At 37.0% G+C, this 24193-nt stretch overlaps 1 protein-coding gene across 8 annotated transcripts in view; it reads left to right on the top strand.

Annotated features, from left to right (window-relative positions):
* Positions 1–24193, top strand: part of COL14A1 (collagen type XIV alpha 1 chain) — a 116343-nt gene that overhangs the window by 51771 nt on the left and 40379 nt on the right. For 6 of the 8 annotated variants that reach the window (XR_008448685.1, XM_054059430.1, XM_054059427.1 and 3 more), the window contains 15 exons: positions 2445–2577; positions 3730–3801; positions 4580–4731; positions 7698–7827; positions 8979–9101; positions 10476–10625; positions 11287–11403; positions 12702–12848; positions 15083–15157; positions 16460–16599; positions 17815–17938; positions 19074–19217; positions 21176–21340; positions 23523–23561; positions 23772–23910. Coding sequence is in view for 7 of the 8 variants with exons in the window: in XM_054059430.1 (XP_053915405.1) it covers positions 2445–2577; positions 3730–3801; positions 4580–4731; positions 7698–7827; positions 8979–9101; positions 10476–10625; positions 11287–11403; positions 12702–12848; positions 15083–15157; positions 16460–16599; positions 17815–17938; positions 19074–19217; positions 21176–21340; positions 23523–23561; positions 23772–23910 (1850 nt within the window). In the remaining variant the exon portion in view is untranslated. The remainder of the gene's footprint in view (positions 1–2444; positions 2578–3729; positions 3802–4579; positions 4732–7697; positions 7828–8978; positions 9102–10475; positions 10626–11286; positions 11404–12701; positions 12849–15082; positions 15158–16459; positions 16600–17814; positions 17939–19073; positions 19218–21175; positions 21341–23522; positions 23562–23771; positions 23911–24193) is intronic. The other 2 variants (XM_054059428.1, XM_054059425.1) reach the window with 1 other exon arrangement.

Genomic DNA, 24193 nt, shown 5'->3' with positions numbered 1-24193 from the left:
AGCTTTTCTTGTTTTCTGTTTTATTCCCATTTTCCAAGTAGAGAAAGACAGACATTGTCTCTCCTTTTCCCAAACTCTCATCCTACATAGTCTGTCTCACTTCCTCTTTCCCTTCCTTTCTTTACTCAATCTTTTGCCTTCTTTTGTACTTCTTAATCTTTAATAACTCAAATATCTTTTTATCTTTGCATCAGCACCACAAATAGAGGCCACATCCACAAACTGTTTATCTAGGTAAAAAACTCAATGGGGACAATTACAATTCCCTCCTGGCCCAAGGTTTCATGCATCATTTTGTCACCATTAGAACAGAAAGCAGTTGTTGCAGCTTAGGTTATGTGACATTGTTTTTATAAATTTAGCTTAGCCTGATTCTTTCACCTACTTAGGTGTAGTCATGCAAGAAAGAAAGAAATTACAGGAGTGAGAAGGGAAAAGAAGGAGTTGGCAGATGAGTTAAAGAACACAGATGATCCCCTTGCACTTTCTTCTGTAGTAGGTGAATTGATCTATTACTGTTTAGGTTCCAGTAAGTAGTGAATGCCATGTGCATTTTTTTCAGTGTGATTTATAATATCTGAGTTTTTTGAATGTGAGAATAGAAGATAAAGGAATATTTGAACAGCTGAGGTTCCACTTGTTCATTATATTCACTAAGGACTCCTGGAGACTCTGATATTTTAGTATGTTGAGATGTTAAAAATGCCCAAGCTGCCTTCTTGTTCTTGCATGACCTCTCCAATGGGGTCAGGCCTAGGGTAGCACAATACCTCCAGGCTGTTGCCTCTTTAAGCTCCTTTCCCAGCTAAGTGATCAGTCATGCAGAGAAATGACATGAACTCCCTTTGTCTTTCTCCCAAGACAGAGCTTGCTAATAAGCTGAGCTAAGGTCAGGGGATGGTGGTGACAATTACACACCTCTTGGCTTGCTTTGCCCCCACTGCTGGTGGGTGCAGAACGTTTAGTGGGGTGCTACTGCTACAGAGCCAGAATAAAATTAAGAGTGACCTTTTATTTCTAGGTTACAGGAGGGAATGCATGCTGTTATACTGATGTGCTTGTTTTTATTCTTGCTTCTGTTGTTTGTCCTCTCCACTCGAACATTCAGAACATTGTGTTCTTCTTTCGGTGGTCTTCACTCAGGGCTAAATTAGCAGGGAGTGGAAGCTGATGGAAGTTATACTTCAGAAAGTATGCCAAAGTTACGTGTAAGATAATAACTGTGTATAGATATTTTACAGTGATTTGACACATGGCTAGAGGCTCTGCAGAACTGGAAAGTGTTACTTATAGCTGCTTACAATACAGCTAGACTCACTCAAGTTCATTCCTGAAATTTTCCTGAAAAAGTTTGTGCCAGAAATTGTGCTGTGTGGAGTGCTTAATTCATTATTTCATAGCTGTAGAAGACATGGCCCCAAGTAATTTGTTTCTGCTTTTGTTTTCTGTATCTGAGTTCAGAAGGTCTGTGATTGTTTCATGAGTCCCTCTTCCCCAAGACCAACTCAGAAAATCTCATTTGGTACATGAAAGGATAAAGTAGGATTCACTATTTCTGTTAACTACAGTAGTAGATTTTATGCTATTGTTTGATTTCCATTATAAGACTTACTTTGACTTTGTGTATGCAGTGGCCACCTTTGAAAGCTTGCCAGTGTTATCCTAGAGAAAGTTTGTTTTATTGTAGTACCTGTCTGTGTAGCCTAAAAAGTGTTCCCAAAACGAGTCAGCCCAGTTTACCAGAATTGATACTTGGGATCTGTGCTTTACAGTCCCTTCAGCTCCAAATCCTTCCCGTCTGTAGATCCCTTCCAATAAAATAAATGAAACATACAAAAATCTGGTGTGAAACCTTCTCTTTCCAGTTAACATTGTATCAGTATTTAAAACACCACACCATACACAGACTTCTCATCAGCACACCTCCCCTAATCACCAAGTCTGCAGCAAATGTTCTTTGAGGTCACATTCAGATGTACGGAACCTTGATGTGGATTATAATTCTGGTGTAGAAAAGCATTTTGTAAGCCCAGGGAGATGCTGAATATGCTTGTCAAAACAGCGCTTGAATGACAGAAATATGAATTGAAGTTCACCTACCCTGTTATATTGCTCTCTTTGATGAATGTTTTGCATTTTAGTGGTTTTCAATCGAAATGCATATGGTCAGCTTTGTCAGTCTGTTACATGTTGGTGAAAGTATAAGACTACATATTAGGACAATCAGGATAGCCACAAAATAATAAATACATTTTAAGTATTCTTAACAGAGTTTTAAAGTGTTCTTAATAGCGTTTTTTCCAGATGTACTCTGTGATACTTTTTATTTCAACATAGCTAATAAATTCTTTGGGTGTATATTTCATTTATTTTAAAGGATAATCCATTTCCCTTTATTCAGTTCAGTCAATTCAGATTTTCTTTAACCTTGCTGCATTATTTAGGTTGTCATAAATGGAGATGCAGACAGTCATGTTATTGAGGGTTTGTTACCCAACACAGAATATGAAGTTTCATTGCTGGCAGTTTTTGACGATGATAGTGAAAGTGAAATTGTTGCTGTTCTTGGAGCTACATGTAAGTCAAACTCTTTATTTTAATTTTGAGATGCTTAAGTGATTTAAATTTAATGCATATATCTTATATTTAAAATAGAGTCCATCTTGGGGTAGCTATAATATTGAAGAATGTGTGGTTTAGCGTCAGGGCTTTGCTGACTGTTTTTTTTCTTTTCTTGTTTAATATTATGTAGTAGATAGCATTGAATCAAAATGATAGCTTGACTCCCTGTCTGAGATGTGTTATTAACATTTGGATCTAGGTAGATGTCCTTCCATTTACATTTCAAAATTTACTCTTTGAACAGGGTTCCTTATGAGAAGATACAGTAGATTTGGGGGGGCGTCAAATGTTTCAAAGTAAATAATTTAATATATAAGATTTTAATTTAAGAAGCTTGGCATTTACAGTATACTCTTTTCTTCCTTATTTATGTAATTTATACTTACTAGAAGTGAATTCACTTTTGGCTGAAACAGCCAGGCAAAAAGCTTACACAGGCATCCTGTGACATTAATATGGAAGTAACAAAGACAAAACTTGAAAATCACATGCAGTGTAGTTTATGATTGAAGAAGTGGCCCAACATTCCATGTAGATTTTTCTACCCATTCTTTTTTATGAGTAGTGACTTAGTTAAGTAAACAATTGTATTTTTCATGTATAAATTAGAAAAAAATTTTGATTCTTAGTATTTTAATTGCAGTCTTCATTTGGAACCTTCTGTTAAGACAAGAAGCCCTTACTTATCAAATGTTGCTGATATTGCCCAGTATTACTGAGCATACTTTCTGTTTTTCACTTGGATAGAAGTGAAGCAGCCTTAAAAAGCTTTCAAGTTAATTAATATGACAATCTTAACAAGTGGTCAAAATGGAGGTCATTATGCATAGTTCAGCCAGAAATGTGGGAAACAATATGCCTCTTTACTTAACTGTACAGTTTATAATTACGTCTTATCTGTAGATCTAAACTCTGATCCTGCAAATATATACGCCTAAAGTAAACTAAATGAATAGTTCCCTTGTAGTCGTTGAAATGCCTGAAGTAGGTGGCATTCTTGTAGGTGTAAGCACATAGTTTCATTGTCATGAATGTTTGGAATACAAGGTAAATGCCATGACTTCCATGTCTTGTTGAATTGTTAGTGAGCTGAGTATTGTTTTTCAGTTCCAAGGACTACCGCAATGCCCACTACAGTGACTACTACCAGTACCACAGCTTCTAAGCCCACCACAGCAGGTAAAAAGAATAAAGCTCAGTAGTTAAAATGCTGTTTAAATGCGAAGAGCAAAGGCTCCCCACAAGCACACCCACATCTGGGCACAGTGTTCATATCACTGAGAAGCTGGTAACTTCAGTTACTGATGGTCCATGCGGCCAGCTCACTGCCATGGCAGATCTTGTGGAGGTGCAGACCCTAGGCAAGGGTGGAGGGTGGTGGAAGGTGCACACTATGGTGCTCCTACACTATCCTTCTGCACATGGCCAGCTTCCATTTACTATGTGTGGATGAGGAGCCGACCTATAACACAGTGTAGGGACTCCGAATGATAACAGTTATATTACATACGAATACAGAGACTAATTTGGATGATTCAGCTCTGTTTTCTGTTTCCCTTTCAAGCTTCCTTTGAAAGCTCTTCAGAATTTTGTTTAGTCTTTGAGGCTTCTGTTTGCTTTCCTTGGAATTAGAAAACTGTCTTTTAAGGATCAAGAGTTCTGGATTATTTCTCTTCTGTAGCATTGTAGTTGGAGTGGAGTTTTGATTATTCTAAAGCTCCATAAGCCAAGTAATATAAACAAAGCATATGGGGTAATAGATGTTAATGGCAGTATAGTATAACTATTATTTTATTAAATGGTCAACATTTTGTCGTTAAGCCAAAGTATGATTGACCTATATGCGCTTACCTCACCATGACTTCAGTAGACATTGCAGCTATGTGGTAATATTAGCACAATTTTAAATGTACAAGTAAAGTTGAGACAATATCTATTAAATTATCTTTGGCTTTAGTTTTTCGAACAGGAATCAGAAACCTGGTTATAGATGATGAAACAACCTCTAGTCTGAGGGTGATATGGGACATTGCAGATTACAGTGTTCAGCAGTTCCGAGTGACCTATCTCACTGCGAAAGGTGACCGTGCTGAGGAAGCGGTAAGAATGGTCTGTATGGATTTTGTGAATGGCTTCATAAGCTCAAAATATTTGTTTAATAATTTCCAAGGCATGGTCTCTCTTTATGTGAGGTTCCTGTTACTCCTGCATAAAAGAGCCAGGTTTAGTAGTATAGAACCTGCTGTGCTGCAGGCAACAGCAGTCAAAAGTAAGATCAAAACTCAGTCACACAGATGTCACCGTTACAACACTGGCTGTCCCCCTTTTCCTGAATTTTTAAAAATCGCCTGAGTTTTGGGGTTTTTTTTCTTAGGTTTTCTTGGGGTTTGGAACTTTTTATTCCTAGGCCATTTTCTATCCTGAGAATGTGCTTTAACAGGTCTTAAATATTTGTGCAGGACGGTCATAAGTAATTTTTTTTTTTCTGTTTCAAGAATTTTGCTCCTTCCCTAAGTCTCATTTTACCCTAAAACAATGTAATTAAAGTTCAAATGCAGAATTTTCAAACTGATTGGCAACCCGAACATGTCAAAATAAGGACAGCACTTTTCAATCTAAGTGCCTAAGAATATTTGTTCTTTTTCTAATACCATGTGATGATCAAAATTAAAATTGTCTCACACAAAAAAAGCTTCTGGTGATTAAGATTTTGGAAAATATTTGAAAGAACTGTATGTACTCTTTTCTTCATATGGCAAATAATAATAAAAAAAAAGGAGCCCTATTTGTATTATTTTAAAATTTCACAATTTTTGAGATAATTTCATAATTCTGGGAGAGCACATGACTTTTTTTTTTTTTAACAATCAAGGAAATCTTAATATTGCAGTACTTGGTTTCCACAAAAGATGTTATAAAATTTTGAGATATCTCTATGTAGATCCATATATGAGATTAAATTGCATACTTCGAGGTTATTTTCTTAGCAAAATAAGTCAGAAGGCAAAAATTCAAGCACATTTTAAACAGAATGAATGTATTTTATCATGTTGCTTCAAGAATCTGAAAGGTGAAACAGAGATGTGAGTAAAACAATACAGACGTTCAGTTTTTAGGGGATCGTTTGCATGTTTAAGGTCGTTTCTGAAGCAGAACCCAAAAGTTTTGTGGAATTTGGGCTTAAATACGCTATAGCGTGACAATTCCGTGGTGGATGCTTAAATCTCTTGGCTCTGGTCTCAGTGATATAAATTTCAGTTACTCCTCCCTTTCCATAAAAATATTAATAAGATTTTTAATTCTTGATGCAATTGGCTGAAAGCCAGTGAATAGAAAATGTAATGGAATGCTTTTCAATACCGAAGGGTCAAGCCCCATATTGCATGTATGTTCTTGTGTATGCTGTATGTACTGGAAGGAGCACATTTTTTTTCTTCCTTAAAGCCAAGAATGTTACTCATTGCTGAAAGCTATATTGCTCTGTAGAAGATCTCTGATGTGCACATGTGGAAAAGAGAGCTCTCAATGCTTGCATTCCTTCCCCTGAAAACGCAAAAAATTTGGTGGTTCTTTTTTCAGAAATTTGGTTTATGTGCTTTGGGTATACGTATGGAAGAGTTTAGCATGAGTCTTTCACGTGTCAATAGATGGTTTTGCCCAGTTTCGATCAATGAATTGTTTTTATGATGCATCTCAACACTAGGTTGTACTAGATTAATTTCCTTCTGTGCATCACTTGCCAAGATTAGAAGTAGTTTAAATGTGTCCTGGAGCATTAAAATTGGTGAGAGCTTTCTTCTCTGAGTGTATGCTTCAGAAAATTTTGCTCTTCCATCATTGTATGCATCAATCTTCACTGAAACAACAAAACATTTTTAGACTCAATTTCTGCTCTTTCCCTTTGAGTTTAATGGGATTATAAGTCTCTCAGCTTCTTACCAAATATCTGCGGTTGCAGGGTGAGGTGATAGATTCAAACAATGGACACGGGCTAGGGAGAGTCCAAAATATGAGGTTGGACCTTGAGAGTATTGCTCCCAACAACGTCACTTCAGAGCACAGGCTTTGTGCAGAAAACATTGGATTGGCTTCTCTTTTTTTTGCCATGTCCACTCCACGTGCTAGGTAGCTTCTATTCAGGCTTTGGAGGCTCTCAGAGATTAAAATTTTACCAATAAAGTGAAAGATTACAAGGCTTTACATGGGGACCTCCCCCACCACTATTGTGTTACTGTTTTTTTTGTGGCTCTGCCTAAACTATAGTCATCTATTGAAGAGTTTCAGAAATAGCTGCTTTCTTCAGAAATAGCTGCTTGTGGGGAAACCTTGTACTTCATTAAATGAAGCAATGCTTAATTTAGCAGTTTGAAACATTTGCTCTACCACACTCAAAACACCCTGGAGGGATTTCTACAGCTTTTCTGCTGCTACTGAGTTTCCTGGTTAGATTTTTGCTGGTTAGATCTTTTGTGTTTCATGGCAGTTTGGGATCTCCTGCTATTTGTGGGATGTACTTCCTCTCCTAAGCAACAACATGCATTTCATTGTCCCCAGACTAGATGCAAATGGGATAAATGTGTTATTCCTACTCGCTCAGCTCATGCTTCCAGATCTCTTGAATTCATTTTCCTTCCTCCTGGGGAAAGAGGATTTTTTTGTCCTCAAAGAACATGACAGTCAACCTTTGTTAATGGGCATAACTTTGGAAAATCATATTCATGTCAAGAAAAAATATAATAAGAGGATTTATTTTGTCTGTACAGTAAATTCATTTAAGCACTAGCCATACATATAGTACCAGTGGCTTGTGGAGCTGTAGTGGCTCACAGGTCTAATATAAAACCAAGTTATCTCATAGGCTTATTCTCTTTTATTTTACTCAGCTGTAACAAGTAGATCTGTTAAAAGGGTGGATAATTTAATTATTTTATTTTACCATAGAGCATCAGAAATATTTAAAAAGACGAGCTGTTCAACAATACTAGTGGAACTTGGTGTCAGAAATCATGTAAGACATAAAAAGGTTTTGGCCCTACGCAAATGACTTGATGATTTCTGTTTTTCTGACCATCCAGGTAATGGTGCCTGGGAGACAAAACACGCTTCTGCTTCAGCCTCTGCTGTCTGATACAGAATACAAAGTTACTATCACTCCCATCTATTCTGATGGGGAAGGAGTCAGTGTCTCAGCTCCTGGCAAAACTTGTAAGTACAAATCTTTCTGTTGTCTTTGACCAGGATATGCATGAAAAAAGGCTTACTTTTTTGACCTTTTTTCCTTGGCTGTAGTAATACAGTTTAGTATAAACGTGGCCTTATTTTGCATGACTTGTGTGACTTGAGCTTTATATTAATCTCAGTTTATTATTTTATAAAAAATAGATTGCTTCTAATTTACAAATTGTGTTTTATATTCAAATACCATGAGTTTGCAGCAACTTGTTGAGTAATAAAGCTGGTGAGATTTTGATAGATTGCCCACCAAGGATGAGCCAACTAATGCACAAAATAAAGTAAACAATGGCTGCTAGGACAGTATCAAAACAATGACTGTACTGTTAAATTTTCTTTTGTGTGAGATCATTGCTTCCTAAAGGTCATTAGAAATGCTACTGAATTTTTATAAAAGTGATTGCATTATCTCTAGAGTTCTGATCAAGTACCAAAAGGTTACTCAGCTGTAGCTTAAGTTCCTTCTCTACTGTATGTTGTTAAAAAAAATCATCTTTGTGCACTGCTAGTCATTGTAGTATAATTTTATTGAATTATTCTCCTAATTTACATAAATTTTGCCTAAATTGCAGTGCTATTTGTGCAGACACTTAAATAACCTGTAAATAATTCCTTTGATTCCATTTGAAAGCCTTGTATTCACAAGAGCATGATTTATACATTAAGAATTTCAGCGCCCTGGAATTGAAACAAATTATGTAAATAGAAGATAATCGTCTCTAAATTGTCTTCCATTTATAAAAAAATCTAGGGACAAAGGTGGGAATTACTTTGGAAATTCATTTTTTTGTTGAACAAAGTTTCTAAATAATCCTTGGTATAACTTGGTATAACTTTCTTAAGTATATCGACATTAATCCACTGATGATGGATGAATTTGATTAAAGTCTTTCATTCTGGGAGTTTTACCTGTAAATCTGAGAGTACTGGGTATCACACTATTTTCATAGAATCAGAATCATAGAATCACCAGGTTGGAAAGGATCCACTGGATCATCGAGTCCAACCATTCCTAACACTCCCTTAAACCATGTCCCTAAGCACATTTTCCTGTGTATGTCCTGAGTTTTATGCATGTGCTTGCATGAGATAAATATTAAAAGATAAGTTTGATTTCCTTTTAGTACCCCTGTCTGCTCCTAGAAATTTACGTGTCTCAGATGAATGGTACAATAGATTACGCATCAGTTGGGATGCCCCGCCATCACCCACAATGGGTTACAGAATTGTCTACAAGCCTATCAACAGTGAGTTTTTAAAGGTTTTTTTTTTTCTTGGTCATTTGTTTTTGACTGTGCAATGTCTTGACATCATTTTTTGCTGAATTTTGTTCTTAAATCTAGCAATCACAATTACAGCCTTGAAAAGCACTGTTAACTTAGATGTTTTGGATTATGAGTATGAGTCACGGAATGATGCAGATTGGAAGTGATCTCTGGAGATCCTCTGGTGTAACACCCTGGTCAAAACAGGGCCACTTTGGAACAGGTTTTGCTGGATCATGTCCAGTTGAGTTTGTAGTAACTCTGAGGATGGAGATTTCAAAAATTCTCTAGGCATCTGTTCCAGATTTTTACTAGATTCACAGTGAAACTATTTATCCTAATATCTAATCAAAATTTCCCATGTTGCAAATTTTGCCTATTTTCTCTTATCATCTTCCCGTTTGCCTCATAAACGACTCTGCCTCCATCATCTCTACCCCCTCCCTTTAGGAAGATGTAGGCAGCAGTGAGATTCCTCATAGACCATCTTAAGGCTGATCAAACCCACCCTTTCAGCCTGTGCTTTTATTTCATTTTACTGTGACTATTTCAGAAACTACCTTTGCTCTCTTCCTGTTCCTGTCTTCTGTGTTGCCATATCCTTGAACTTCTTTCCCCTCACTGTGCAAAGTTTCATTTTCCTCGACACCTCCCAAATACTTGCCATTTTATGCACTGCCCATTTCATCTGTGCTGCCTCCTTTGCTCATCTGCACATTGCAGCGAGGCAAGGGACGCAAGCATCTTCGAATTTCTTTGGAAAAACATAGTCCTCTGAGTGTGAAACACAAACGTGTGACCACTAAGGGATGAAAATACCATCCAAAGGCAGTACCATTGCCTGGTTTCTGAAGTGCACCCAGAAAAACTAAGAGAGGTGATAAAGGATTCAGTTCAGATTTGGGAAAGTTTTAGTCTTTTTTATTTTCATTATAATTTTTGCACAGTGTTAAAAGATGCTGTTGTATAAGAACCCCTTAGGGACTCTATTGCTGGCTGGCATCTGTTGTCCCCTCTGTTGGTCTTGGCATGCCATCGGACTGAGGAGATATTTGGCTGCCTATTTAGGGCAGTTGTAAGTCACTGAAGCAGAACAAAAGAGTTTTAAAAGATGCCACTGTCCAGCTCTGCCCTAATGAATCCCACTGCTGAATTCCCCAAGTGTGTTATGGCTTCTATCCATGCAAGGACTGAGCAGAGTGTCTTTAGTTTTGTGTATAGTAAAAAAAAGGAAAAAAAAATTAGCATTAACTTTAGGAACACACGTAGTTTTGTATGTGTCTTAGTATTTGTTTTAACTACCTGCTAATTCAACGGATGAGTGAATGATTCTTTCATTTATCTTATTTTTTGCAGTTCCTGGTCCTGCATTGGAGACCTTTGTAGGGGATGATATTAATACCATTCTCGTTCTAAATCTCTTGAGTGGAACAGAGTACAGCGTTAAAGTATTTGCCTCGTACTCAACAGGCTTCAGCGATGCCCTAACAGGCATAGCCAAAACCTGTAAGAATGATTTCATTCTGTTCAGATCTCTAAGGCTATTTTTTTGCTATATCTATGGCTCTTGTGTAGCTCTGTGAATAACTTTTCACATGGAAGACTTTCCTCAGTTGTGTGCAAATTGTTTTCCTGAAATGAAAGTCTATTTTTTTTGCAAGACTGTCTTAGGTTTTATTATAATCTACTGGATGTTAGCATGGCAGGAGTCATACAGCAGATGCTATTATTTATCAGCCAAACTTGTTTGCCTAGTAGTAAATATAAATCTCCTTAATGGTAAGTGTATTTAGTCATATATTTTCTAGCTCCCCATATACAATCTGATCTAGTCTTTATATCTATAAAGCTCAGTTTTAAATTAGATTTTGACAGAACTATTAGTGTTACAGTTATATTTTTACACTTATTTGTTGTAACTGAGTTTTTAACCATATTCATGATTTTTCTTAAGTAAGTTGACTTAAGTTCTAAACTTCTTGCCCAAATATTCACTATTTTTATTTCTTTCTGATTTGGATTTTCTTGATGTTATTTTTTTAGACAGCTTTGGAAATTATTTGTAAAAAATGAATTGGTACAAGTGTTTCATTATAATTATTTTGCAATTTTTTCTTATATATCTTACTAGAGGAGTAAAATTAATCTTTTTGTACTTGATTTTCAGTGTACCTGGGTGTGACAAATTTGGATTCTTATCAGGTCCGCATGACTAGCCTCTGTGCTCAGTGGCAACTTCACAGACATGCTACTGCATACAGAGTAGTTATAGAATCACTTGTGGGTAAGTTACTAAATCACTCAAGATGCAGCTACAGCCTGACCCCAAGAACTGAACCGCATAAGTTAAGAAGTCATATGTAGACTGGTACCTGAACTTCTGGAAATGATGGACAGAAAGAGTTGTGTACCCACTGAAATTTCAGGAGTCGAAATAGCATTCCTGTGCATCAAATACATGTTGATAACTTGTGCTTTTAATGGGAATTTTATCTAGTGACTACCTAAGTTTTTCACTGGTGTGAGGTACAGAAGATGCATAAAGGATGAACTGAATTAATCTGAAATTGTAAATAAGCCATCAGTGATAGCTCTGTGTAGGATTAGGATCCTCGGCTGACACAAGATAGCACGATTTTACTTCTCATCTGGGAGTTAGCCAATGTTCTCCTTTCCACATATAGAACCGACAGAACTATTTTAACTGAGCCAAAAGAGCCTAAATATCAGCAGAACAAGCTGAAGTGTGAACAATTGCTTCTTACTAATGTCTGTCACAAGGAGCTTTGATTGTCAGATTGGGTGTGTCTCTCATTCAGGCAGTGATGGATTATTTTTGTACAAATGTAACACCTCCTGAAAAGTATTGATTGGTTTTTCCTTGGCAGGGAATCACTGGCTGCCATTTTTTTATATATACTCTATAAAATGTGAGATCGGTTACTTGTATTTCACTTCTTTCTGCTATGTATTATGAATTGTGCTGAAGATTTTCTTCTTATTATTGAAATATGCCTTATGCTATTTCCAGTACTCAGACTTTTTCCATTGTTAACATATTTCCAATTCATAATTTAGCAGAATTAATTTTGGAACCCTGTAAATACTATTCCTTAACCAACCTCTTAAGTGACTACTAGTGGAAGCTAGAATAAAATATCTAGTTCAGTCTCTGTCAAGGTTACTAAGCACATTCCTGACTCTGAGAACAAGAGGCACAGACAAAGGATGCTGTAGAATTACATATTGCAACAATTCCTCATTAGACTCTGATAATTACATCCAAAACCCATTGATGACAATTAGCGATTTTTATTAACTTCAGTGCATGGGGTGAAATTCATTTCTTTTCCTGCAGATGTCTGACACATTCCTCAGCTCCAACTTAATATGAAGGATGAAATGTTAGAGACCTCCTCACAGAGGTGAATTTCCAGAAATGAGGGGGGCACACAGTATACAAATTTATGTTAACCGCTTGCTCTTCATCCACTGTCATGTGCCCTTCTTATTTCAGACATAAATTACATTATTCAATAAAACAGTAAAGAAATGTTTTAATGGTTTCTTTTATAATTCCAGATGGGAAAAAGCAAGAAGTAAATCTTGGTGGAGGAACACCTAGACATTGTTTCTTTGAGCTGATGCCTGGAACTCAGTATAAAATCAGTGTTCACACGCAGCTTCAGGAGATAGAGGGCTCTCCTGTAAGCATCATGGAGACAACATGTAAGTAAAATAGATCAGCGGTCAGCTGGCAGTGATTCCTTCTTGTATTTTGTCCTTTGCCCACAAATGTGCTAATCTGTGCAGTTTGCTTTAGCTGAGATTTTAATTTTTCAGCTACATTGTAACTCCTCCACAGAGGTGCAGATTTCTTATCTCACTGCTGTGTACTACTTGAAGTCGTATTCGCCAACTGTATTGGACTTCTTAATGAGAACAAAATGGGGAGGATGGTTTAACTTCCTTCATAAAATGTCCCAGTAGGGGATATTCTGAAACTGTCAAAAAAAACCCCAAAAAACCCCAAAAAATCCAACAAACCAAAACCAATAACAAAAATAACCCAGAAAAAAAAAAAAAGAAACAGAAAAATTTGTCTGGCAGCTCTTGTTATTTAGTAAAATTTCACCAGTCTTGAGTAATTTACAGTTAAATGGGACCTTGATAACCAATCTGTTTATGTATTACAAGCAAATAAAACAACCATGTTAGTATTATTATTATCAAGAACACAAGACAGGAAAAAAAAACCCCTCACATCTGTTTATGAAGGCAAGATCCCACTCTCATGAGTTCAAAATACAGGATGAGCAGAGTGAATATTTTAACATTATCTTTCTTTGAGCCAATCTTCAACCTTGATGATTCCCTTCTTCTCATACTACATCACTACACACGACAATGCTCTTGCCCTTCTCTCAGGCTTCATGCGGTTTATAATTTTTCCTCTTCAAGTGAACCCTCCCACACTTATGGAAAAACTTGCAGTGCATGACTCCACTTGTCCAGGGCTTATTCTCAGAGCAGCAAAGAACAAGCCAAGCTTTGCCTGCTTTTTGGAGGAATGCATTTTCTGTGCCCTGCAGTTCAGGGAGTTAGGACACAAAAGTAAGAACACATCCTGGCCTACATGTCAATTTGTGAAATATGGTTTGTATGATCTCAGAAGAAAACACTTTTCAGAGTGACTTGTACATCTCTTGGGCTTAGAGATCAGCCTGTCAAGTCGTTTACTGCAGTTGTGGGCTTTTCTAAATGGTCTGGTTCTGGTCTGTCTGTGGCTATGGAGGTACTGGACATAAGGTTCTTTAAGGTGTTTCAGAGTCTTGGCCCTTTCTTTTGTTGAAACCAATGGGAAAACCTGCATCAGTTGCAGTGGGAGTGATAATGGATGTGGATGTGAGGCTTGTAATGAATCCTGTTTGCACTAATCTTTCCCAAAGATAGTACCTTTTCTGAAGTTATTTTATGTAGCTCTATCCATTGTCTATAAACCTAACTTACTTGTTATTTATTATAATATTTATAGTCTTACTTGAAGGAATGATGGTCTGTCACCTGTGACTTATGCTAATTGCATCTAAAAAAACCAGAAAAAACACCTTTGAATGAAAGCAGAAGCTTTTCCTCAGGTTCACTTATGAAAGTTGACACATTATCTCTGAGAATTGATCCAAGACTGTATTGAAAGGCACTTAAATGAGCTCTTACATTCAGAAAAGCTGTCGATCAGTGATCATGTATTCAACTAGGTTTCTGTGAGTCTTTGATTCCAAAGCTTATTTTCAAAAGGATGAGATAGTTTTCAGAAACTCTATATAGTAACCTTAGTAGAAGTTGCTGCAGACAACAAAGCCACAGTCTTGTAGAATTGTGGCCAGAAATGCTCTTTTAGCCAGAAGCATAACAAAATCTTTCACTGAACTTACCGAAAACTTGATCAGGGCAGGCTGTGATCTGCTCTGAGGGCAGGCACTGGCTTGCTTTTAGACTGTCCCTTTTTATATTGGATTGCAGGACTAATATCTTCTTCCTTCCAGGGTGGGTAGAGAGGTAATTTTTGTGATGAGGGACTGATTGTGGTCAGACAGGAAAAGGACACTGACCTTTTACGAAAATAATTATGGATACTAGGTGAAGAATAGGGCTGCCACATGGTCTACTACACTGGGGAAACCCCAAAAGGGGCAGTTGCAGCAGTAGTTCAGTTGTATCATTGCATCATTCACACTGAAATGTAGCCATTAATTGCTCTGTAATAGTACTGTCCTTTTTCAAGTGGTCAGTAGAGAAGGACATTACATGCACCTACTCACCTACATTTCTTTCCAATTGCATAACTAGTGGGTTAGAGATAACAAATTTTAAATGTGGACATAAGTAGAAAAATTTGTTTATTATAGATAAAATATATAGGATTTTAAGCATTTTTAATATTCCTTTCCTTTATTCTGTAGTACCATTTCCAACTCAACCGCCAACAACACCTTCAACACCACCTCCACCGCCTACAATCCCGCCTGCGAAAGAGGGTAAGTGCTGCGTGTATGGATTTATAACAATTTTAAGGTGTTGATGCAGTGTTTCTCCTCTTCTGATACTCTTTCAGACTTGTAGGGATCAGATTTCAAAATAATTTAATAATTTAATTTAATAAGCCAAAAATCTGACATCATTATTTTATTATTGAAATTCACAGAAAAGAATGTTAATATGTGTGAGATTTTCTTTTTTTCAGAACTCCTAAACCATACATATTTTGCAACTGAGCAAACATCCTAGAGTAATTAAACTTCTAAAGCAGTATGATTTTTAAAATTATGTCTACTGAAGGTAATGAGAAAAGTGTAGGCCATATCCAGTTTCTTTTTAAGCGCAAGCTTCCTTCTACTTATCATTTGAACATGTAGTTTTGTATATAGTCTCACAAATATTTCTCTGAAGGGAGATTTATTGTTGGAGACTGAGGGTCAAATCCATCAACTTGAAGTCAGTGGACCAAACTGACACATAGTAATTGAGAATTGAATCCATAAGTACAGAAAAAAGACATTGCATATGTGTTTTAGAACTGCATAGCAGCAGAAGTTTGGTGTTTTTTTAACAAAGGAACAATCAACAGTAAACGAGAAATACAGGTTCTTATTTTCTTGTCCCATTCTCTGGAGTTAGATGAACATTTTCCTTGAAGCTGAAATACATTGTAAAACATAATTTTGCTTTGAGACTGTGTGTTTCTGACACCAAGCAACAGACTTGGATTCTGCAAGTTATTGAATGTCCCTAGTTCCCAAGAAAGAGTGAACAAATTGAATGAGCTTTTATATACCTCTGAAGTCCATGTTACATAAGAACATGTTAGAGTAAGATCAGATGGGGGAAACTTGTGTTGTTCCAAAATATCACAATTAAAACATTAGGCACTGCAGAGCTTAGGGTAACTCTTTAAATGGACTACTTTCCCATCAGGAATATCCCCAGTTAATATTTACTGTGTCATGCTAGGAGTCAGGGATTGTATAAGTTCTTGTGTGACTTTACTTAACAACCTAAATAAGAACAAAAATGGTTAGCCAGATTTTAAGGAACTATGATGGTCTTGAAGTGTGTTCTGTGACAGGATCTGTCAATGCAGACCATTCACCCCTTGCAGAGCTCATCTGGTTCTACACCTGCACTGAAGTCAGTGCCAATACAACTGTTGTGTAAAATATTATTAACTAACAATAAGCAAGGGCTTTTCGTGACAGTTGCATTTTCTTAAGTGATTTATGAAATATCATGAAGAGTTGAGGCATTGTTCTAATTATAAAGTAATTGCTTTTCTTTCTTAGTGTGCAAAGCAGCCAAAGCTGACCTAGCATTCCTGGTGGATGGATCATGGAGTATCGGAGATGACAATTTCAATAAAATAATTAGCTTTCTCTATAGCACCGTTGGAGCTTTGAATAAGATTGGTCCTGATGGAACGCAGGTAAACAACATACAGAGAGATAAAGGGCACATGGACATAACATGTATTTTAGACTAGCACCAGAAGTGAAATGAATCAAAAACTCGTTGACATAATTTCATGGTTCTTTTGAAAACACAAACTGCTTTAGGACAGCATTTTTTTTAATATCTTCTTTTATACACACCATATGCTGAAATTCATGATATGAAGTTTGCTAGCATGAAGGATAAGTACCATTTCAGTCTCCTCTAAATCATTCTAATGTGATAGTTGTGTTAATGGTTTGGGTATTGGTACTCACTGTAGTGTTTATTTCTAGATAAGCTAGAAGTAGTATTGATAAGGAAAATTAAAAGTAAGTTTGTTTAAAAACTCCTGCTCTACAGAATTTACATGCTTGAAATAGAATGTAGTATTTACAATGATTGTTCTATTTATGCATTTGTTTAGGCAGAGGTTTGAATCTGCTCCAGAAAATATTATTGGAATTATGGTACTGGTTTAAGTGTTACCTGTATGCATTTTGTGATGGCATTGAAAATGATTTTCACCTTGTTCAAACACTGAAGAATGCTCAAGTTTTACTTTTTATTGCTATACATCTGTTTTCCCCAAACATAGTCCGTGGTGCTCCAGAAACTTATGCACCAAGCGTAACCATATGAATAGCTCCTTTCAAATCAGGATTCCACTTACAGAATATGAAGTTTACTCTGAGTTGGCTAAGTTGTAGGGGATTAGTGTATGGAACTGAAATAAAGAGTCTGATTTAATGTAGCATCGTATTTAGGAGTGGCAATATTTCAGAATATGTTCCTGCATATTTCTGTCACTTTCTTTAGTGTTGCTCCCTAATTTACTTCTGTTATCCATTCACGGAGACTGAATAAGGTCTGCAGTTCTGTGTGTGAGTAACTGTACACGTGTGAGCAGCTGTAACTAGAATTTTGCTTTGGGCTCTACTGAGAGTGCGTTTGCCAAAGTGAGTATTAGTTTTCTCATCCTGTTTGCTGCAAAAGGAAAACACAAAGTGTTAGGTGGTTGCCAAGAGTGCAGAGAGTAAAATGAACTTTACTTAGTGAAAGCTTCTTAAAGAGGAAAAAAGTCTGGCTTCAGTGTAAAGATTAAGTAAAGTTACAAGATAAATCCTTGGTTTAAGTGTGCTTATTTACTTATTTTTGCGTATACACTCAGGTGGTGCTTTAGTAATGAACATATCTTCTCTGTGCACAGGTGGCAATGATTCAGTTCAGTGATGATGCCAGAACAGAATTTAAATTGAATGCATACAAAACGAAAGAGACTCTTCTTGAAGCTATTCAGCAAATAGCCTACAAAGGAGGAAATACTAAAACAGGTAAGGTCACGATTATGATGCAGTTCCTGCTCCTCTCTGTGCAGTATTTTTCTCCCATTTGCTATGTGGTTTAATATATCAGTGTGAAAACAGTGAGAACATGGTATCTCCACACTGGACGTAAAAGGTTGGGCTTTGAAGCTAGAAAGTTTTCATAATCCATAGTTTACACCATTCACCCCCTGCTGCTGGTTGTTCACCCTTCTGACCAACAGTGAGGTTGAGGATCAGGGAGGAAGGGAGAGAGGCAACTAGGCAGAATTGAATGACTTTGGGGATTGTGGAAACTGGAATGGGGAGTAAAATGTAATCAGCTTGGCAAGTGGAAAAATGGGAGGGGAGAGAACGTGGGAGGAAGCTTGCAGAGCATGTAGGAAAACAGTGGACAGAGTGGAGGGTCTGTTTGGTTATAAGCCAGGACAGTTAAACCTCAAGTGGTACATTTAAGATCAGGGTGGGAAAAGATATCTTTTACCAGAATGTAGTTAGATTTTAATTAATCCCTTAAGACAGCTCTCTGATGTAAGAAATTAAAGATGAGTGCTGAAAGGGTTAAAACCTGTTTTAATTGGATAGCATATGTTTTATTATCCTCAGAGTGCACAGAAATTTCTTGCAGCTGTTGCATTGCATTCAATCTCAGTATCAAAATAACACATTTTCCATTTACTGAAGAAAATACTACAATGGCACTTTCAGCTCTTACCTGGACGTTGGCCTATACAATCCAGTAAGGGAAAATTTTGTTGTCCCTAACCTGCATGGAATACCCTTTGCCATATATGTCACATTCTCGATCTTCATTTTCTGGATTGAAGAAATGGATGGCTGAAGACATGAAATTTTCAAATATTAGGGTCAAAATTCAACATTTCTAAATCTTTATTTTAGTAACAAGAGAATGCACCGATTTACTGAGGACCTAACAACTCTTCCTGAAATCTTACAGCTGGGTGCTCAGCTTTCTTAAGTCTCATGATAACTATTTAAGTCTTAAACCATAACTATGTAGACACATTTGAGACAGTATGTGGAGATATCTCCTTTTACTGATGTCTAACACAGGATATGAGAAGTCAATAGAATTTTGATTTATGTCACACTGAAAGCGTATAGTCACTTTTTTCTGTTTCAGGCAAAGCCATTAAACATGCAAGAGAATTCTTGTTTACTGGAGAGGCAGGAATGAGAAGAGGTATTCCAAAGGTTTTGGTTGTCATTACCGATGGGCGATCACAGGATGATGTGAACAAAGTCTCCAGAGAAATGCAACTAGATGGTAAAATATGTGGTTTTAAGAACTATACATATTTTCCTTTTTCTCATTCATTATAAGAATGTAAGTGTGGGTGTGAGATAAGTGTAACTTTTCCTCAAGGAAGATTTCCAGGTTTGAAGAAAATGGACAGCAAATGCTGAGAAACTCAGAATATCACTAGGATCTGGTGAGATTCTGGATTTTTTTTTGTTGTGATGAATATTTTTCATTCTGGCAGTACTGCTAAAATCAAGTAGTAGTCAATGGAATTACTCCCATGACAAAGGATTTAGGGGACATGATACCGAGAATGTGGACTGTTATCTGTAAAGTGCAGTCTTGTGGTTACCATCAAACTGAACTGCTTTGTTTTCAACACAAGAGGTCCTTTGAAAATTCTTTCATATGTTTTCACTGATTCAAACCTGCTCTTATGTTACACTAATTACCTTTAGGAATTTTTCTTAAAATCCCTATTTTCGAACTTTAAGCAGCCGCACAGCATGGCTGCATAAGAACCAAGCTAGTTGTAGATATGTCTGATACTGAGGTTTGTATCATAACCCAAAGGGCACAGCGTGCCACATGGACAGAAAAGAAAAACTATAATCCTTTTCATGTGAGGAGATCCTAAGCAGAAGTTAAGTTTGTGCTTTTTCATAGCAGCCAAAATCTAAAGGCAAATAAATTTGACCCTGTATATTAGTGATTCCTGAAACCCAATGAAGTCATTGAGCTTGGCTGCCTGCTTGTATTGTTAGTAGATGCTGAGTGCAATGCCTTCATAAATAAAATCATAGTAGAGCCTGCATAACTTGTTTTAAAAAGCAATCAAGAAAACCTCATATTTGTGATTAAATTGGAGCCTATGCCTAAGATGAACAAAAAATATTCAACTGTCAGATAAGATTTGCAGTTGTCTTATCTATTAGACCGTCAACAGCCTCAAAAGGTAATGGCATAGGGTGGGGCTTTAGTTCCTAACCCAAGAGAAGTGTCACCTTGGACAAATTACTTCCTGTCTTCCATTTCTTTTTGTGCATGCTTTATGCTTAAGCTGCAGATAGGTCGGCGCAGGTACTGACTTGTGTCTGTGATAGGGACTTGCTTGAAGACGTGCTAATCTTGGATGAGACATGACGAAGTTGTTAGATATTAAGTCAAAGTTTCATTATGCTAAAAGCTCTGCAGAAGGTAATGAATGTCCTTAGGCCTCATTCAAACTTAAAACCAAAATTGCATGACTGGAGTGAATTTGAGACTGAGCCATGGAATAACAGTATGCCCAGTAACAATATTCAGCTCAATGGAGACAGGTTTTACCTTTCACCATTTATGAAAAGGAAAATGTTGAAAAACTTTTAAGTAGTTTGCTGTTCCTCAAACACATAGGGCACAATTCTCATTTTATTTAAATCTCTGAAGTCAGGCTCAGATTTCAAAATATATTCATGCAGAATACATAGAACTCATTCAACACCACAGGTGTGCACTGATGAGTGCAGTTAAGCTGCAGATGAAATGAGAATGCACTTATTTCAGTCCTCACTCATGAGGCAGTGGTGGCTTGAAAACTAATTGATATATGGCACAGAACAAAATCTGTAAAAGATCTACAGCATTTCTGCTTTGTATTTATGATAAACTTGATACATAGATATATTAGTGAGTAATACAGTAGCATTAAATTAGAAAAGCATTAAAGTATACACTTTAAAATACTGAGTAGTCTTACATGTCTTCAAGGAAAGTCATCAAATTTGCTTAAGCATAAATAGTCAAAAGAAATATCTCACAGAGAATGTATTACCTTTATTTTAGAATACATGCATGATATTCTTGCCTGTGTTATAAGGTATTAATAAAATTTCTACTTTCATATTTAATCAGGAAAGGAGCCAATGCAAATACAGTTGTGTTTATATTGTATTTTCAATCTAACTGAATGACTCACAACAGTGTTCTCTTTTGTTTTGCAGGTTTCACCTTTTTTGCTATTGGAGTAGCTGACGCTGACTATTCAGAGTTAGTTAATATTGGCAGCAAGCCCAGTGAAAGACATGTCTTCTTTGTGGATGACTTTGATGCCTTTGCAAAAATTGAAGATGAGCTGATCACATTTGTCTGTGAAACTGCATCAGCAAGTTAGACATTTTGACTTATACTTGTTTCTAAAATAATACGTGCCAAGTACTGGGGGGTGATTATAGCTTATATTTGTATTGAGAAGTATTCTTGACCTTTTTATCTTAATAACTGCAGATGTTATAGCTAATGTTATTTCCATAAAATATTAAGGAAATTAAGGTGTTGTGACTTCAAAATAACTAATGGTTATTTGTTATAAATCCAGAAAACATCCATTCATTGTCAAAAAGCTATTTCAGATTTGAAACATTCTTAATGGTTCAGAATTTAGTTATAAAAATTCAGATGTATTTTATTTTCTAGGCTACTTTAAACATCTGTAGAAGTAGAGGTAGCTACATTAATTATTACTCAAATTACATAGTTAATTTGATGGAGTTGATGGATAGACTGTTTGGTGGATGAGGAGTTGGCTGGATGACTGCATCCAGAGGGTAGTGGTCAACAGTTCTATGTCCAGATGGAGAACAGTGACAAGCAGTGTTCTTCAGGAGTCCGTACTGGGACCAGTACTGTTTAATATCTACATTGGTGACATAGATGGTGGGATTGAACACACTCTCAGCAAGTTTGCAGGTGACACCAAGCTGAGTGGTGCAACTGGCATGCTGGAGGGAAAGGATGCCATCCAGAGGGACAAGGACAAGTTTGAGAAGTGGGCACGAGTGAACCTCATGAGGTGCAACCAGGCCAGGTTATGCACCTGGATCAAGGCAACCCCTGGTATCAATACCGGCTGAGGGATGAAGGTATTCGGAGCAGCCTCGTGGGTGTACTGGCAGTTAAAACCTGGACATGAGCCAGCAATGTGAGCTTGCAGCTCAGCAAGCCAACCGTATACTGGGCTGCACCAAAAAAGGAGCGTGACCAGCAGGTTGAGGGACATGATTCTGTCCCTCTACTCCATTCTGGTGAGACTGCACCACAAGTGCTGTGTCCAGCTCTGGAATCCTCAGCACAGGAGAGACATGGATCTGTTTGAGCAAGTCCGGAGGGGGTCACAAAAATCATCAAAGCAATGGAACACTTCTATGAGGAAAGGCTGCGAGAGTTGGGATTGTTCCACCTAGAGAAGAGAAGGCTCCAGGGAGACCTTATTGTGGCCTTTCAATACATAAAGGGGGCTTACAAGACAGATGTGAACAGGATTTTTAGCACGACCTGTAGTGATAGGACAAAGAGTAATGATTTTGAACTAAGAGGGTAGATTTATACTAGATACAAGGAAGAGGTTTTTTATAATGGATAAGGTGAAACACTGGCACAGGTTGCCCAGAGAGGTGGTAGATGTCCCATTCCTGGAAACATTAATGGTCAGGTTAGATGGGCCTTTTGAGCAACCTGATTTAATTGAAGATGTCTCTGTTCATGGCAGGGAGGTTGGACTAGATGACCTTTGAAAGTCCCTTCCAAACCAAACTATCCTATGATTTATTAATGGAAAGGTAATCATTAAAGTTTGTATCATCAGAGAAAATACTTTAAATGATAGAGGAACATTGAAAACCATAATGTTACTTATGCTTGTATTCTAAAAGCCATCTCCAAATATGAGTATCCTGGAGTGCTTGTTGAATTCCCAGGGCACCTTTCCTGCAAGAAATAGGTGTGCTTTCTTCCCTGTTGGATATAAAATATGCAAGATTTACAGCTGTTTAAAATTGGTGCACACATTTTAAGGACACCATGCAATTCTGGACTCTGTTGCTCATAAAAGCTGTTGTGGAGTTTGAAAAGGTACTGAGAAAGCCAGCTAAAGTAATTGAACTTGTTAAGGAGTTAGGCTGGAGAAGATCACAAATGGAGAACTAGGTACTGCTTGGATAAAAAACGGTATAAGGCATAATTTTTTTATGCAGCAGGCAGGGAATTTGTTGCAACAAGTGATTGTGAAGACAGGTTCATAGAAGAATTAGAGAAATTCATGGATGACAGATCCATAAAAGGTTATTATATGGAATGCACAGGGATAGAGTCTTTAATATCTTTGCTACAACCCTTGTGCACGTTGAGGAACACCAACAGAATACAGTAGAAAGTGGCCAGGTTTGCATGCCCTTCCTAAACAGCACCTCCTCTTGCTACTGTTGGGGATGGAATACTGGGATGAGTGGGTCATTGTTCTATTCCAGTGGGACATCTCTTGTATCCTTAAATATTTCTTTCCTTCTTTTCTAGCCTGCCCATTGGTAACTAAAGATGGCAACAATTTTGCAGGTACAGTGTTTTTGCGTTCATTTTTGTTCCTGATTTATGGAATAACTTTCATTACCTGATTTTCGCGGTATTAAGCAATAAATTTGCCTTTCTGCTTACAGCTGTTAAACAGATAGTGATATGAAACTCTTTGAGGCAAATTTTTTGTTGTTGTTCCTGTAATGTGATATTTATTTAAACTAATGGGATATACATTTTGATACCTTCCAGGATTTAAAATGATGGAAATGTTTGGTTTGGTTGAAAAAGAGTTTTCAGCTGTGGAAGGGGTTTCAATGGAACCTGGTACATTTAATGTTTACCCATGTTACAGACTGCACAAGGATGCCCTGGTATCCCAACCTACCAAGTACGTATTAACATATAAATACTCATAAAACATCTGAAGATAATTTTCCAGTGTAGGCAATTATTCACTTCAGTGAGCAGTATTTTCACATCAGAAGAGCAGAAATGCTAGTGTATATCTCCATTACACTAAAGAATAGGAAGATTGTCTGGTGTCCCGAGTCCTGAACCAATTTTATTCAAAAATTGCAGTTGTAGGTAAAAGTAGGTAAGCCCACTGGCTATTAAGGGTTTCCCATGTGAGCCAGTTTCAGTCTTGTGCTAGTTTAACACTTTGCAATTTC

The sequence above is a fragment of the Cuculus canorus genome, chromosome 2, assembly GCF_017976375.1.
Source record: "Cuculus canorus isolate bCucCan1 chromosome 2, bCucCan1.pri, whole genome shotgun sequence".
Taxonomy (NCBI): Eukaryota; Metazoa; Chordata; class Aves; order Cuculiformes; family Cuculidae; genus Cuculus; species Cuculus canorus.
The sequence above is the reverse complement of the archived record's forward strand: the minus strand, read 5'-3'. Positions and strand labels throughout refer to the sequence as shown.